Source organism: Anomaloglossus baeobatrachus, chromosome 8 (assembly GCF_048569485.1).
Source record: "Anomaloglossus baeobatrachus isolate aAnoBae1 chromosome 8, aAnoBae1.hap1, whole genome shotgun sequence".
NCBI lineage: Eukaryota > Metazoa > Chordata > Amphibia > Anura > Aromobatidae > Anomaloglossus > Anomaloglossus baeobatrachus.
Window position 1 is genome coordinate 250,748,766 of NC_134360.1, and position 17,427 is coordinate 250,766,192.

Genomic DNA, 17,427 nt, shown 5'->3' on the forward strand with positions numbered 1-17,427 from the left:
TTTGGTCTGAAGGTGGGGAAACAGGAACCAGCACTGATCGGATGCAGGAGTTGCGGAGTTGTGACATCATGCAAGTCACGCATCCAATCTGTGCTGGCTATTGTCTTCCCGCCTTCAGACTAAACAAGTTAATCAAGAGGAAGTGAGTGCTCTGGCTGCCTCTCACTTCCTGTTGATTTGCTTTTTTGGTCCAAAGGCAAGGAGACAGAACCCGGCACAGATTGGATTCAAGGCTCACGTGACATCACAACCGCACGACCCCTTCATCCAATCTGTGCTGACTTTTGTCTCTCCGCCTTTGGACCAAAGAAGCAATCAACAGGAAGTGAGAGGCAGCCAGAGCGCTCACTTCCTGTTGATTAACTGGTCTGAAAGCGGGGAGACAGAAGCCAGCACTGATTTAATGCAGGGGTCGTGGGGTTGTGATGTCACGTGAGCCTTGCGTCCAATCTGCGCCGGCTTCTGTCTTCCCGCTTTCGGACCAAACAAGCAATGAACAGGAAGTGAGAGGCAGCCAGAGCATTCACTTCCTGTTGATTAAGTCGTTTGGTCTGAAAGCGGCGAGACAAAAGCTGGCACAGATTGGACGCGGGGCTCACATGACGTCACAAGCATCGCGAAAAAATAAGCCCTTATATGGCAAGATTGACGGAAAATTAAAAAAGTTATGGCTCTCGGAAGGAGAGCAAAAATCGAAAATTAAAAACGGAAACCCCTTTAAGGTCTTTATTTTCTGCTGCTTTGTAATAAATCGGCTTAGAAATGGTTATGGAAATCTGGCTGAATTGCGGCGCCTTGTAGCTGCAATATACCTCGGGTAACCCGGGGATGAACTCCGCTGTGATTGCAAAGTGTTAATAATCTGGTTGATCCCATCGGTGATTTCGTACTAGAAGGTCTGGGTAAAGGCTGTCCATGATTAAGACCAAGCAGATGTAACAGGGTCAGACGCAGTAACGCGCCCTCCATCAGACGCAGTAACGCGCCCTCCATCAGACGCAGTAACGCGCCCTCCATCAGACGCAGTAACGCGCCCTCCATCAGTAGAAAGGACAACGAGGGCAGATAATAGAGGACGCAGGAGAGGCTGTGATTTGATTTGCAGCGCCACTGCTCATTACTCCAGCCCTGTGCTGCCGGCATGGACCCGACACGCCCGGCTGAGCAACTTCTCCATTTCAGGTTTCATTTCCTTGCAAGTCTTCCATGGATTCAATAGTACAAATGAAAATCCAGACAGAAGGTAAAGGTTTCCTGCATAATGTAAGCATGGGCTAATGGGAAGACACCGCTTTATCCTTCATTCTCAAATATTTCTTCTTTTACTGCATTTTTTCTTAAAGGTTAAGATGTGTTCGGCTCTGCAGACGATGATCTGCGTTCCGTCACCGCCTTATGACGGGGGATACGGTATGATTACATTACCATTAATACTGTGACAGTTCAACCCCCACAATATACGGATGGAGAAGAGATGAATTTGCCATTTTGCATTCATCATTTATTTTCGAGTTTCCGCAGGTTTTAACCTATTACATTATTCTTAGTCCCTGTGCGCACAGTGCAGTTTTTGATGCTTTTTTTTCGGCCAGAGGCTGCGTTTTTTCGCTGAAGAAACAAAACTGCAGTGTGTGCACATAGCCTTAAAGGAACATCCTTCAAGGGAGGAACAACTTTTATTTTTTAACCAATTAATTATCATTTTTTTTCTCCTGCCCAGAACTTAGATATTGATCTGCCTGGGATAGGTCTTCAGTAGGGATGATCGAATACCTCAAATATTCGGCTTTGCAAATATTTGCCGAGTAGATCGCCGCTATTCGACTATTCGATGCGCAATGTAAGTCTATGGGAAACCAAAAAAACAACTATTCAGAACTATTCGGGCTTCCTATAGACTTACATTGCGCATCGAATATTCGAATAGCGGCGACCTATTTGTCGGATATTCGCAAAGCCGAATATTTGAGGTATTCGATCATCCCTAGTCATCAGTATCAGATTGGCGGGGGTCTCACACTCGGGTTCCCCACCCTACCGCTGGTTGTAGCTCCATCAGTGGCGGCATGTACATTGTGTACTGAGCCCGAGCACCTATTACGCCGTTCACATGTGTAGTGGCCGTTATTGGGTACTGCAGCACAGATTCTAGGTGAATGGGAGCTTAGCTGCAGTACCCAAAGCGCTGCTGGAAATATCTTATCAGAGGGGGTACCAGGTGTCACTCCACCCCCCACGTGCGGATCTGATACCAGTGACCCATCTCCTACTTAAGAAACGGGGGGAGACTCATGCAAGAATACCTGCCTCTCCATCCTCAGCTTGTGCCATGAGGTGGCGGGTATCTTCTGGAAATAGGTTCCAATCCCAGAGCTGGGACCACGTCTTGAGACATTTATCCTGCGCATCTAACATGAACGTTTAACACGGGGATAGCCATTTAAGGATATATTCATATGCTTTTATTTGCGGGGTAGGGGTTGCAGCTGTTTTTTACATTTTTTTGTGGGGGGGGGGATTAAAGGAATCTATTAGTTCTTTCTACCAACACAAACCGATTCCATGTGTGTAGGTTATAAGACCACAAGGGAATCCATGCCTTCATTAAACAAACATGCTGCATTGTTGCAGACGTATCCACTTTAGAAGTTCTATGCCAATAATTGTGGAAGTGCTATGGGTGGGAAGGAGCACTTCCACTGCTTCAGCTCCATTCTCCGTCCTTCACTGTCACGGTCGTCTCCCTTTGACAGCTCCAGGCTCAGAGTCTCTTATTACCATCTGAGACTCTACACATTAAATGTGTTTTTTCCTTTGGGCATGCACGGGGTTAATGTCAGTTTTCTTGTTATCAGTAAGCTCATTTCCCTTGCTCAGGTGTTTCTGCTGACAACCACTCCTAACCTGGATAAATACCCTCTGCTCCCAGCAGAGGGCACCGGTTATTCAGGATTCATTCTGGAGCTTGGTCTTGAGCAGGAAGGAGGTGTTTGCTGCTGCTGCCGCCTTCAGTTTTGTGTGGATGTACCCTGTTGTTTAATTATCTTCCTCTAATCTTATTTTCCCCCTATCCATCTCCTTTTAGTTCCCCTGGTGCTTGTTATTAGTGTGCATGTGTTTACGTTTATATCCCCTGTTTGTTGCTTTTGTTGGTGGGTTTTTGGGGATCTCTGTCCCGGTCTGTCCCCTTGAGTGTGGAAGTGGTGGGGACATAGTCATCATGGCCAGGACAGGAGATGGGGAGAGGCTGGGGGCTCAGACATTGCTACCTTCATGAAACCGAGCGACGAGTACATGACTCACGATTTGTGAGCGATACTGCGTCGCTCGGAGGTGTCACACAGACCAACGTCGCAAGCGATGCCGGATGTGCGTCACAAAAACCATGACCCCGACGATCTATCGCACGATAGATCGTCTCGTGTAAAGCACCCTTAAGGCTGAGAATTGAGCTGGGAGCCGAGGCCGTGCAAGTGCTTCTTCCCGCCCATAGCACTTACAGATCCATTTGCATATAACTTCCAAAGTGGATTTCTCTTCTTATAAGCTACACACATGTAATTGGTTTGGGGAGGGATAGAATGGAAGTGGTTGCTCACTCACCCCAGTCTCACAAGCTCGTTGCCTTGGAGTAACCCTCGACTCTGCTCTATCCTTCAAGCCACACATCCAAGCCCTCTTCAACTCATGCCGATTACAACTCAAAAATATCTCCCGGATCCGTACTTTCCTTAACCAAGAATCTGCAAAAACATTAGTGCATGCCCTCATCATCTCCCGCCTCGACTACTGCAACCTCCTGCTCTCCGGCCTCCCTTCCAACACTCTTGCACCCCTCCAATTTATCCTAAACTCTGTGGCCCGCTTAATCCACCTCTCCCCTCACTATTCCCCGGACTCTCCATTCTGCCAATCCCTTCACTGGCTTCCCATCGCCCAACGACTCCAGTTCAAAACATTAACCATGACCTACAAAGCCATGCACAACCTGTCTCCTCCCTACATCTGTGACCTAGTCTCCCGGTACCTACCTGCACGCAACCTCAGATCCTCACAAGATCTCCTTCTCTGCTCCTCTCTTATCTCCTCTTCCCACAATCGCGTACAAGATTTCTCCCGTGCATCCCCCATACTCTGGAACGCTCTACCTCAGCACATCAGACTCTCCACTACCGTGGAAAGCTTCAAGAGGAACCTCAAGACCCACCTCTTCTAACAAGCCTACAACCTACAATAGCCCTCAGTCCAGTAGACCACTGCGCAACCAGCTCTGTCCTCACCTATTGTACCATCACCCATTCCCTGTAGACTGTGATCCCTCGAGTGCAGGGTCCTCTCTCCTCCTGTAGACTGTGATCCCTCGAGGGCAGGGTCCTCTCTCCTCCTGTAGACTGTGATCCCTCGAGGGCAGGGTCCTCTCTCCTCCTGTAGACTAAGATCCCTCGAGGGCAGGGTCCTCTCTCCTCCTGTAGACTGTGATCCCTCGAGGGCAGGGTCCTCTCTCCTCCTGTAGACTGTGATCCCTCGATGGCAGGGTCCTCTCTCCTCCTATAGACTGTGATCCCTCGAGGGCAGGGTCCTCTCTCCTCCTGTAGACTAAGATCCCTCGAGGGCAGGGTCCTCTCTCCTCCTGTAGACTAAGATCCCTCGAGGGCAGGGTCCTCTTTCCTCCTGTAGACTGTGAGCCCTCGAGGGCAGGGTGCTCTCTCCTCCTGTAGACTATGAGCCCTCGCAGGCAGGGTGCTCTCTCCTCCTGCTGTAGACTGTGAGCCCTCGCGGGCAGGGTGCTCTCTCCTCCTATACCAGTCTGTCTTGTACTGTGAATGATTGTTGTACGTATACCCTCGTTCACTTGTAAAGCGCCATGGAATAAATGGCGCTATAGTAATAAATAATAATCATAATAAGTGAATCCATCCGCAACAAAGTAGCATTTTTATTTAACAAAGGTGCCGATTTGCTTGTGTTCTTCTACCCTACACACGTGATCTGTTTTTTGGGGGATGAGCTGATAGATTCATGTCCAAAAATATTTCCCTTTAATTTTTATAAATAAAGATCACAAAAACTCCTCCAGATACAATATATCCCGATGCACGAGTGATACAGATCCACTGAGTTACATGTAAAGTCCAACTCTCAAATATCTCAAAATATTTAACTTTTTGCTTTAAAAATCATCTGCTACTTACTGTGCACGTAACGTCGGGGCCGGCTGTCGGGCCACGCTGCTACTCAATCGGTAGTAATCCAGAAACGTACGAGCAACATTTCTCCCAAGCTTCATATCTGGCATCTTGTGTTCAGGAAATGATACTGATTAATTGTAAAGCGGATATAATAAAATCAGATACAAATAGAAATGAACAGGATGATTTTCTTAGACTCTGTTCACACTGATGTCCCAGTTACTGTTTATAATTTTATCATTAGGCAGATATATTTTCACTAAATATTATGCAGCCATTCTGGAGTGGATTTTCACGATAAATACAACAGCCCCATCAGGTCTAAGATATTAATTTAACGTTGCATATAGGTTGTATTTTGAAATGTTGTCACCAATTCACTTTCAATCTTATTACGTAATTAATTCTGGTTGTATTAAAAATAATAAAATCAACCTGTACCCCCCCCCCCTCCCCCCTCCGCTCCAGCCAGGCTTCCTCTCCGCTGCTCCAGTAATTCTGTACCTGAGCTGCAGTCATTCACTGGGTTTTTTAGGGACTTGTGCTGTGTATTACGGAGCCCAGTGATTGGCTGCAGTGCTGTTTTGGTAATGTCATAGAAAAATGATAAAGCTCCATAAAGACATCTCTTTGGTCTCTGGAAAAGGGACACCCCCCACATTAAACATATGAGATTAATTATAATTGGGGAAGGGAAAAGACTAATTATAATTGAGGAAGAAAGAGAAAGGTGACCCAACCTCTGGCCCCTGTTAGGACTCCCTGGTGTGGACAGGTAAGACTTGTTTCACATCTCCGGTAGTTTGCCGGAAGCCGGATCCGGCACAAATGCAGTACAGTTACATTCATTTACAGTGGAAGTGCGACACCATGTGGACGCATGCTTCATAAACAACCACATGTGTCCGCATGGTGTTGCGCTTCCATTATAAATTAATGTAACTGTACTGCATTTGTGCCGGATCTGGCAAAATACTGGACATGTGAAACCAGCCTAATTGCATAGGTTATCTGCTGAAAAACAGCCTTAAAGATTGGGGTCTGTATAACCAGGGACTGAAAAAGTATCAAATGTGACACCTCGGAAGTCAGCTCTGCTGAATTTCAGAGGAACCAACCAGACTTTTTGAGGCCAAAGGTCAGTGATGAATATTGTGGTTTGTAAAGATCCAATATTTATGGGAGGCACATTTTCAGGTTTGCAATCCTGAGGGAAAGAATATGTATATTTTTACATCAGTGCATCAGTCCCAAAGTAATAAAAGTTAAATGGATGAGGCTATCCATGCAATGTTTCTTCTGTACAGAAGGTTAAATTTGTGATAAGAAATCTGACCATGATATCATCCACCTGGGACCTCCAGGGGCGAAGATATCCTGAAAGATGAGGATCTCATAATTTTCTAAAGACTGAAGCCACATCCCATGACCAGGCCTGACCAGAGGGGAGGAATGTGGGAGTGACTGTTCTCTAATAAATACAGAAGAGTGAATTGCCACCTTGTTTAATGCCAGGAAGATACATTGCTGTGTAGGATTGTTCAAGGTTTCATTGAAGTTCTTCCCTCCATAAATCTAAGCCACTTCTGTGACGCAGGTTTAGTACTTTTCTTTTATTTATCCTTTTTTATATATAATTACACATATGGCATTGTTTTGTGCCCTCTGTAACATCTTTTGTATAGTTTTATAAACACTGCCTACTTCTCGGATTCAGTATACAAAATGTAAAAGCTTAGTTCCTATCTCAAGGATGGAGCACTCTCTTTTGTCACTGCGAATGTAGCGCTGGTTGCCATATTCATCCCTCTCCATTCACTTCCACGGGAATCCCAAAAATAGCAAAGGACATTTACAGGTATTCGGAAAGTCTATGAAAGTAAATGCAGAGATCCACTTATGTGTGGCCATCTTTGGTTTCCTACCGGCTTGGGATGAGCCCCGTTCTTGATTTGTTGATATAATATGTGTTAAATGTTTGAGATGGGAATACCCCTTTAGTACTTTTTTGTTCGAATTTAACATTTTTATTGATTTTAACAAAGCCAGACAGACACAATAAATCTGGAAAGTTGAAACAACACAGGATCATGGATCAGATGCCGCATCACGAAAAGGGGAGAACGCAAAACCGCATTGCTATGAAAACTACGGAGACATCAAGTGAAGCGATTGTCACGTGAAATAACAGAGTCTCAATTTTCACAAGGACGGAAAGAGAGAGGGAACTAGGAAAGGAGAGAGAAAGAAGTGGAAGAGAGGAAGGAAAGACCACGGGGACCACTCAAGAGCAAATCAGTTCATCACAGGATGGCGAGGAGCAGCTAGAGGTCGTCTGCATCGTGTACTCCAACATACAATGCAAGTAACACCAAAGCACAGAAGCTGGGGCCAGCCAAGGAGGATTCCCAGTGAAACCACTTTGTGGCCATGGCTGCCACGTCGTTCCGAGATTGAGCCAGTATCCTCTCCATCTGGTAAGTCACATGCACCTCACCAACCCATTCCTCCAAAATTGGAGGATCTGGGGTTCTCCAAGGTGCGGAATGTCGGTCTTGGCAGCCTGAAGGAGGTGTCTGAGTAAGGATTTCTTGTATACTTTTTTGGGTAAGTGGAACATGTACAGATAGACTGCCTTGGGTCACCTAGGCACCGCAATCCCCGAGACCTCCTGGACAGCCCTCAAACCTCCATCCTAGAAAGCTGCCAAGACCGCACATGACCACCACACATTCGTCATGGTGCCTCCCTGCCTTCGACACCACTAGCATATATCCGGGACCCCTGGGTACCATCACATTAATACTTTCTGGTCCTAGAAACTTACTGCAGTATTCCACCTAAGCGTCTACTTGGCTCTTCTGAATTTGCTTCTTGTCCTGTCCAGAGGAACCTTCACTGTAAAGACGTTTGAGTGACTTTAACAGCGTTGGTCTCATTATACCACAGAAGTCTCGTTAAGATCCTAGCATCTCATGACACCAGACTAATAGAGACTTATTGTATTGGGGTAAAACTTCACCAAATGCCCGTAATAGGCTTATAGTACTTGAGTTGTGTCATCTACAGCACAAGCAAAAACATGACGATGTGTAATATGAGTGAAGTACCATCAGAAGCACTCAAAGCCGTCTCCAAACAGAGAAGACCCCCTGATACCTGCACATAAAATCTGACCTTGATTGGGCGCGTTATTCCGCCATAGCACATCTATGAGGCACTCGGTGACCTACGTTCCTTTGAATGTTCACTCTACTGTCAGCGAGCCGTAATTGCCAGCCATTTATTTAATACGTCGTTCACTCCCTGATTCAGGAAGCACTCCGGCAAATTCCTTTAAATAATCATAAGGTGAGCTTTCAATTAGCTATTAAATCAGCAATGCGCCCCTTCTGCCGATAATATGGATTTATTTTTAATTACCTTTTGTGAAGGACTCTGGCTGATTACTTGACTCGTGTTTTTAGCATCATCTCTGCATATCCCAGGGGCCAGCGGGCTATTGGTGGATGGGAAAAATGAGTTCTCTTTATTCATTTTGTGCATCTTTATTTTCTGTTTACAGATACAGAATATTTTTTTTTATTATGTGCTATTTTGCTGTCTATTGTCAATATATTAAAATACAATTGTAACATCTTAAGCATGGGTGGGGTTGGCCTCGAGCCCCGCCCATGCAGATGCGGTGCTCATTATGGAATGAACTGCACCTCCTGCTGGAGTAATGGAAAAGAGGAAGAAGGGTATACTGCATATACTAATGTATATGTATGTGTGTAATATATTTTTATATATATATATATATATATATATATATATATATATATATATATATATATATATATATATATATATATATTATATATATATTATATATATAATATATATATATATATAATTTATTTATACAGTGTGTCCACCCATATCCTGTCCACCGCCATTAAGTTGAGAACGGCGGCAGCTATAGGCATAGAAGTGGAGTCTAGGTATAGTAAAGTAGCCATGCGCTATGCAATGAAACCACCTATAGCACCACCTGGTGGAAAACAACGGAGTTAGCATTTTTATCTCGAAAACGGAGCAAGATAGATAAAAGAGTAAATTTTAAAAATTGCAGGGCATCATCAATTCAATACGAATCGACACCTTGCATACAGAAATGCTATGATATGAAACCCATGACCCCCCCAAAACATTGAATGCTGGTCACGCATATGGCGCTCATTAGTGACCCCCGTCAGCTGCAATGCACATCTGGGCTCTGCACAGCATACTGTATCTTGCTGCACGTTGTGCAATATGGTAGGTGACACGTTTGCACAAGCATCTGTGATACATCGTCGTAGGTCCTGCAATGTTGGTGGAGGGGTCGCATACACCTGCTGTTTGATGTGACCTCACAGAAAGAAGTCCAATGGGGTCAGGTCAGGTGAGCGGAGGCCACTCCACACAGCCACCATACCCAATGACTTGTAGGAAGGTCTCCATGAGGTATCGCTTCACGTCCACAGCCTTGTGAGTTTTACACGTTCTAATCACAGCATTTCTGTATGCAAGGTGTGGATTCGTATTGAATTGATGATGCCCTACAGCATGGGTCCCCAATTCCAGTCCACAAGGGCCGCCAACAGTGCAGGTTTTCAGGATTTCCTTAGTAATGCACAGGTGATAATTTAATCACCTGCACAGTTGATGATTCCAACACCCATGCAATGCTAAGTAAATCCTGAAAACATCTACTGTTGGCGGCCCTCGAGGACTGGAGTTGGGGAACCCTGCCCTACAACTTTGTAATTCACTTTTTTCTCTCTTGTTCCGTTTTCGAGATAAAAATGCTAACTCCGTTGTTTTCCACCAGGTGGCGCTATAGGTGGTTTCATTGCATAGCGCATGGCTACTTTACTATACCTAGACACCAATTCTATGCCTATAGCTGCCGCCGTTCTCAAGTTACTGGCGGTGGACAGGATAAGGGTGGACACACTGTATATATACTTTATGTATGTGTATATGTATGTATGTATATATATATATATATATATACATATATATATATATAATATATATATGTATGTATGTATGTATGTATGTATGTATGTATGTATATATATATATTGGGTATATTGAGAAGACAAAAAAAGATTCGTTTAGACCTACTTTTTGGTGGTTGTCTTTGTGCTTACCTCAATGGGCCTTCCAGTGTAGCGACATCAGCCTTGCACATGAGATCCATTTTTATCGGGTCCCACACCAGTCTCTACTTTCTGGTTCCGACTTGGCATACAATAAATATTAGGAAATGCCTACTTGGCTAATTAGTATCGGTAACCTAAGCTAGAGGGTTTTGTCATTAGTGTTTTAGTATTTTCTGTTTTTCCTGGAACTAGAGACCATTTGGGAAACCCAGGGAGCCTTAAGGTAAGGGGATCGATGAGGTTAGTATTGCTTTTCACTTTAGTAGTATTTTATTACTAAAATTTAGAGGGCTTGTCCGGTGACCTAAAAAGTGCCATATGGTCTCATCTGCACCTTTTACTACGTTTTGTGGTCACAAAGATGCCCCTGCATGCATTTCCTTCCCCAGCAAAGTCTATGAGATTTCTAATTTGCTGTCCGCACAGTGCTTCTTTTTTTGGCTGCGTTTTTGAAGATGCAGCATGTCAGTTCTTTATGCGTTGTGTCCCTGTGTTTCGGAGGACTGGCAAATCAATTAAGCAGGTTCCTCCAGGTAACGTGGCACTGGACTTGCAAATAACTATTTTAGATGCCTCAAAGCAATAAAAAGTAATTGTAAAAAGTGAACATACCCTTTTAAAGGGAACCTGTCAGGTCCAGTATGCACCCAGAACCACGAGCAGTTCTGGGTGTAGATAGCTAATCCCTGGCTAACTGTCCCTGTATACACTAGCATAGATAAAGAGATCTGTAGAAAAAGTATTTCTAGAGATTCTTTATGATATGCTAATGAGCGCAGGGACCAGTCATAAGGGCATTAGTTCCCCCGACTAGTCTGTACGCATCCCAACTTCAGAGAGGTCTAGTGCACATGACTTCTGTTCATGCACAGTGAACCTAAACCTGACATCTGAGGCAGAGACAACGGACACCGGTACGCTTGTCACCGCCGATGACGCTGGGCATTGAATAGCATGTTAGCACACGCCTGTGGGCGTGCTAACATGCTAAAGGGGGCAACTAGTCCCCGCGCTCATTAGCATATCATATAGGATTTTTACAAATACTTTTTCTAAAGCTCTCTATATCTATGCTGGTGTATACAGGGACGGCTAGGCAGGGAATAGCAATATGCACCCAGAACTGCTCATGGATCTGGGTGCATAAGGTAAAGTGAAATACCTTGGTGGATATTGTTTGGAGATTTGGCTTTAGGCAGGTCTAGGAAGATTATACCGCAGGGCAGAAAATATGATCCCCTTATCTGTACCCTGGTTCTGTTCCAGTTCAATAATTTGTATCAAATCAAAAACGTGCACAATTGGATGCAACATATTTTTCTTATCCAAAAACAACCACCGAGGACTCTCCATTCTTTTAAACAATTTTTGTATCAAACCAACATATGATTACAAAAGCAGAAGATAATAGGCCAAGGATGAGCCCGAGACGAGAAATCAGCGAGAACCTCTAGGCACATGAAGCCGGTTCCTCCAGTAACGTGGCACGGATGTGGCTGCAGTACATCGTTTCTTTTCCTTTTTTTTTTTTGGAGAAAGCTTCTCTTTCGAAGGAGGCCGATAAGCGCTCAGCCGCAGTCTCTAAGTAATAGTTCCGCTTCAGCACACTCCGATTCTTTATTTTTTCCTCCTTCTGTGCTCAGTAAAGAGTTCAGTGATTTAAAGCTTAGAGATCACATGGGATACAGCAAATTCCAAATTATTTATTTCTCTGAGTTGGAAGCCGATCCAGAGATTATTTACTGCATATGGGGATGAGAGTGCGAACGCGGGGATACGGGAGGAGGAGGGGTGCGACAGATTGATTGAGAATTTTCAATTAAAAGCTGCAGTATTTTATAAGAGATTTAGGATTCTAACGTAGAAATGATAATTCTCAGTTATGGGAGTGCGGCTGTTGACATAGATCCGATTCTGCACGCTCACCTGGCTTTAAATACTGATGTCTGATCAAAATGGCTTGATCATTCATGATGATTGTTTATGCTATTATTGAAAAAATAACATCACATTTTCATTAAGTTTCGGGGGTTGTTCATCTTTGTTACGATGCTCCATCAGAGATCCGTGACAGATCAAAGTGCCCATCTTTATCAGTAAGTTTCGGCAAGTGCTTTGCTTCCCTACAGCTCCTCCGCAGGAGAAACGAGGCATTACACAATTCTCAGATTTTTATTCCAAGCCATTTTTTCACTCCACTTTGAAATCCGCAATGTTTTTCTGCTGCCGAAATCTGGAGCTGATCTTGGGATTTTTGCCAAAGGTGTACAGTGTGAACTGTCACAGATCCGTGCAAAAACTAGGCTCATTGTCATTCAGTGGAGCTAGACTGTTACTTTCTGTGTAAAGTCTTTGCCAAAAAAGTTGCATGGCAGTGCTAAAAATTTGCAGAGTAATGTTCCATGGTGTGTGAACTGGGTTGTATCAAGCTCAGTTTAAATATATGGGATGCAAACTGCCATTGTTTTTCACATTAATTTAGAAGCGTGAAATCTGTGTCAAATCTGACAAATGCCCCCCATATTGATGATTGCTTAGATACTGTGTTTCCCCAAAAATAAGACACTGTTGTGCTGTTCATACCTGTTTTCTTTAAAACCTTTAATGATTATATCCAATATATATACGTTTATGCTTGTCCTTTGCGGCCATCTACTGGTCAGACCATTCTGTTCCCCTGGTTCTTTTTCGTCCAGCCTGTGGGAGTGTTTTCAGCGCTACATGTGACCTCACATCCTGACTCCAAGTTACTTTCACTTTTAGTTAGTGCATTGTGAGGAGCACATCTCTGTCCTTTGGGTTCAGAAAGAAAATGTTTTGACCACGGTAGCATCCCTAGGACAATCATCACCAGACTACCACAGCTACAGCCACTTGATCACTGCACTGCTGCACGTTTTCGTTCATGGAGGAAAAAATAAACCACTGTTGCTTCACCTCAGCATGTGTACATTTGAATCCATCCACCCTGGAGCGCTCTGGTCATGTCTGCCTCACCTAGTGGAAACTAAGGTAAGACTCCTCACCCCTCTACCCAACTACCTGCCTTCAATCGCCTCTAAGTGGGGACAGAACAACTGTTTTTCATATTCTTTTTGCTAGGGCTCATTCTTGGGCTTATTTCTGGGGTAAGATAGTGAGTAAAACATGCACATTTGTCTGTTTAGACAGTGTATTTAAACTTCTGGTTTCAACTGTATAATCTTTAACGTAAGTTTGAACTCCGTCTCCGCTTGATTGACAGCTCCTCAGTGTCCCTCCTCCCTGCTGCTGCTGAAATCACACACTGCTCAGTATAAACTGCAGCTGTTAGGCTGGCTGGACGGAGACTGAATACACTTGTAGTCATCAGCTCCCCCTCTATAGCTGAACACTCATTTCAATATCACTATCTAATATATAAAGCTGAATGTTTATGTGTGTATGTCCAGGATTGGCATCTGCACCGTCGCAGCTACAGCCACAAAATTTTGCACACTCACACGTCTGGACCCCGAGAGCGTCATAGGCTATGTTTTGAGGGGAAATTTGAACCCCTTTACAGTTATTCGCCAAAAAAACTGCCTCCATTAAAGCGAATGGAGCTGGGAGCCACAGTGCAGCCAGAACGTAAGACGAATGCGCAGCCACGCCCTTATATGGAATGTTGGCATGTCACAATGCAGACCGGGAAAGAGACAGACAAAGACAGGGAAAGAGGCAGACACAGACAGGGTAAGAAACAGACATAGACAGGGTAAGAGACAGACACAAAGAGACAGACACAGACAAAGAGACAGACTGACAGGGAAAGAGACAGACAGGGAAAGAGAGAGACAGGTTAAGAGACAGACAAAGAGACAGAGACAGACACAGGGAAACAGACAGACATGGAAAGAAAGGGAAAGAGACAGACAGGGCAAGTGACAGACAGACACAGGGAAAGAGACAGACACAGGGAAAGAGACAGACACAGGGAAAGAGACAGACACAGAGGAAGAGACAGACAGGGAAAGAGACAGACAGGGAAAGAGAGAGACAGAGAGATATATACAGAGGGGGAGACAGACAGGGAATGGGAAAGAAACAGAAAGTGTTTGAATGCTGAGCTGTGTAATGGAACAAGACTCTTGATTAAGACCCTGTTTCCACATGTAATTGAGGCAACCATTTTGAGAGGATGTGCCACAGGAGAAAATGTTTTCATTCCAACAATTCCTCTTATTCCATCTGTTTTGCCTTTTTGATTTTAAACGCCTCCAGTTTCCTGTTCGACTGGCATTTGCTATGTCCATCAGCAAGGCTCAGGGACAGTCTTTGAAAGTAGTTGGAATTGATTTACAATCTCCATGCTTTTCTCATGGTCAACTTTATGTGACCTGTTCAAGAGTTGGAACAGCCAAAAATCTGTTCGTCTTTGCACCTGAAGGAAGAACTAAGAATGTCGTCTATCAAAAGGCTCTCGAATAAGGAGTAGAAGATTACTTCACATTACTTAGCCAATTTAAATGAACAATTTAATAATTACATTTATATCTATTTGTTTTGTGGTTTTTGTGTGCAAAATACATTTGTTAACAGCAGTTATTAACCCTGGCGAAGCCGGGTAGTACAGCTAGTTATTATTATAAAGTGGAGCTTGGCTTGAACGCTATATACAGTGTGTCCACCCATATCCTGTCCACCACCATTAACATGAGAAGGGCGGCAGCTACAGGCATAGAAGTGGTGTCTAGGTATAGTAAAGAAGCCATGCGCTACGCAATGAAACCACCTATAGCGCCACCTGGTGGAAAACACCTGAGTTAGCATTTTTATATCGAAAACGGAATGAGATAGAGAAAAAAAGTGAACTACAAAGTTGTAGGGCATCATCAATTCAATATGAATCCACACCTTCCATACAGAAATGCTATGATTACAACGTGTAACACTCACAAGGCTGCGGACATGAAGCGATACCTCATTGAGACCTTCCTACAAGTCATTGGGTATGGTGGCTGTGTGGAGTGGCCTCCGCTCACCTGACCTAACCCCATTGGACTTCTTTCTGTGAGGTCACATCAAACAGCAGGTGTATGCGACCCCTTCACCAACATTGCAGGACCTAGGATGACGTGTCACAGATGCTTGTGCAAACGTGTCACCTACTATATTGCACAACGTGTAGCAAGATACAGTATGCTGTGCAGAGGCCAGATGTGCATTGCAGCAAGATACAGTATGCTGTGCAGAGGCCAGATGTGCATTGCAGCTGACTGGGGCCACTTTGAGTATCAAAGTTAAATGAGCGCCATATGCGTGACCAGCGTTCAATGTTTTGGGGGGGTCATGGGTTTCATATCATAGCATTTCTGTATGCAAGGTGTCGATTCGTATTGAATTGATGATGCCCTACAATTTTTTTAATTCACTTTTTTTTCTCTATCTCGTCCCGTTTTCGAGATAAAAATTCTAACTTCGTTGTCTTCCACCAGGTGGCGCTAACCCTAACCCTAACCCTAACCCTAATGCGCATGGCTACTTTACTATACCTAGACTCCACTTCTATGCCTATAGCTGCCGCCATTCTCAAGTTAATGGCGGTGGACAGGATATGGGTGGAGACACTGTATAAATGTAACACAGTTCAGTTTGTATTAGTTGTTGGCGGGTTCATGACCACAAGTAGTCACGTGCCTACTAGACTTGCACGGCCTTCCTCAATACAAGTGAATTGAGCAGGGCCAGACATGTCTAGTTGGAATGTGGCAGGAAGTATGAAAATCGTATACTTAACGTCTAAGGTCCAATAATTCTTGTCTATAATTATGTGGTCATGTAATACATGGCAGCCGGACAGCCAAAGTGAGAGCCACTGTTTGCTTGCAGTACTCCGATCTGATTTATGGAAGAGGATCCCAAGTGACGTCCATAGAGAACAAAAGTATAATTTAACACAAAATAAAATATACAAAAATTTAAGTTTTTGTTTTTTTTCATTTATGAAATTTTAGCCAATTTTCTGATCCTGAAAATAAATGGTTAAGAAAGCTGCTCAAACAACATCTGTAATGAAGAATCCGAGCGCCTGACTTTAAAGGCTCTTTTGCTCATGAAACATCAGAAAATTAATTACTCTTTGACGCTCCCATTAACTTTATAGCTCAGGAGGTAATAACCAACTTCTCAGAATTGTGCGCATTTTCCAAGTGACTCCGCTATATGGACAACCACTTAATCAAGGTAAATTATTACTCTAAATATAAATCTTATCCTTTTTTGTTCAGGTTTCTATTGCTTTGGAAATATGGCACAGTGAATGTGTAATACAACATAATGCAACTTAAAAAGTTCTTTGCTGTATTTTCAAATATTCTCTAATGAATTAAAGTCTAAAGCGGGCTTTACACGCAGCGATATCGCTAGCGAGCGTACCCACCCCCGTCGTTTGTGCGTCACGGGCAAATCGCTGCCTGTGGCGCACAATATCGTTAGCAGCCATCACATGGACTTACCTGCCTATCGACGTCGCTGTGACCAGCGAACCGCCTCATTTCTAAGGGGGCGGTTCGTTCGGCGTCACTAAGCGGCCGCCCAATAGAAGCGGAGGGGCGGAGATGAGCGGGACGTAACATCCCGCCCACCTCCTTCATTCCTCATTGCCGGCGGCTGCAGGTAAGCTGTAGTTCGTCGTTCCCGAGGTGTCACGCGTAGCGGGAATGATAAACAACCTGCGTCCTCAACAATCAACGATTTTTTGAAAATGAACGACGTGTCAACGATGGACAATTTGGTGAGTATTTTCCATCGTTAACGGCCGCTCGTTGGTGTCACACGCAACAACGTCGCTACCGATGCCGGATGTGCGTCACTGAATCCGTGACCCCGGCGACACATCGATAGATACGTCATTGCGTGTAACAGGGCCTTAAAAGTTTAGTCCTGCTTCAATCACATTCACATCAGAAGATGATGTTGCATGAGATGAGGTGAGTGGACCCGTGGATGTTTGGGTTTACCAGGTGTCAGTGACTTTAGTTAAAAGTTCAGTTCGGGAGCCAGACAAGACAAGAGCTGGATCA

At 44.2% G+C, this 17,427-nt stretch overlaps 1 protein-coding gene across 7 annotated transcripts in view; it reads right to left on the bottom strand.

Moving 5' to 3' along the window:
- The window catches only part of LOC142249007 (cytosolic carboxypeptidase 6-like), a 2,064,630-nt gene that overhangs the window by 19,939 nt on the left and 2,027,264 nt on the right, over nucleotides 1-17,427 (bottom strand). For all 7 annotated transcript variants that reach the window (XM_075320539.1, XM_075320540.1, XM_075320543.1 and 4 more), the window contains one exon: nucleotides 5,193-5,289. In XM_075320539.1, the coding sequence (XP_075176654.1) occupies nucleotides 5,193-5,289 (97 nt within the window). The remainder of the gene's footprint in view (nucleotides 1-5,192; nucleotides 5,290-17,427) is intronic.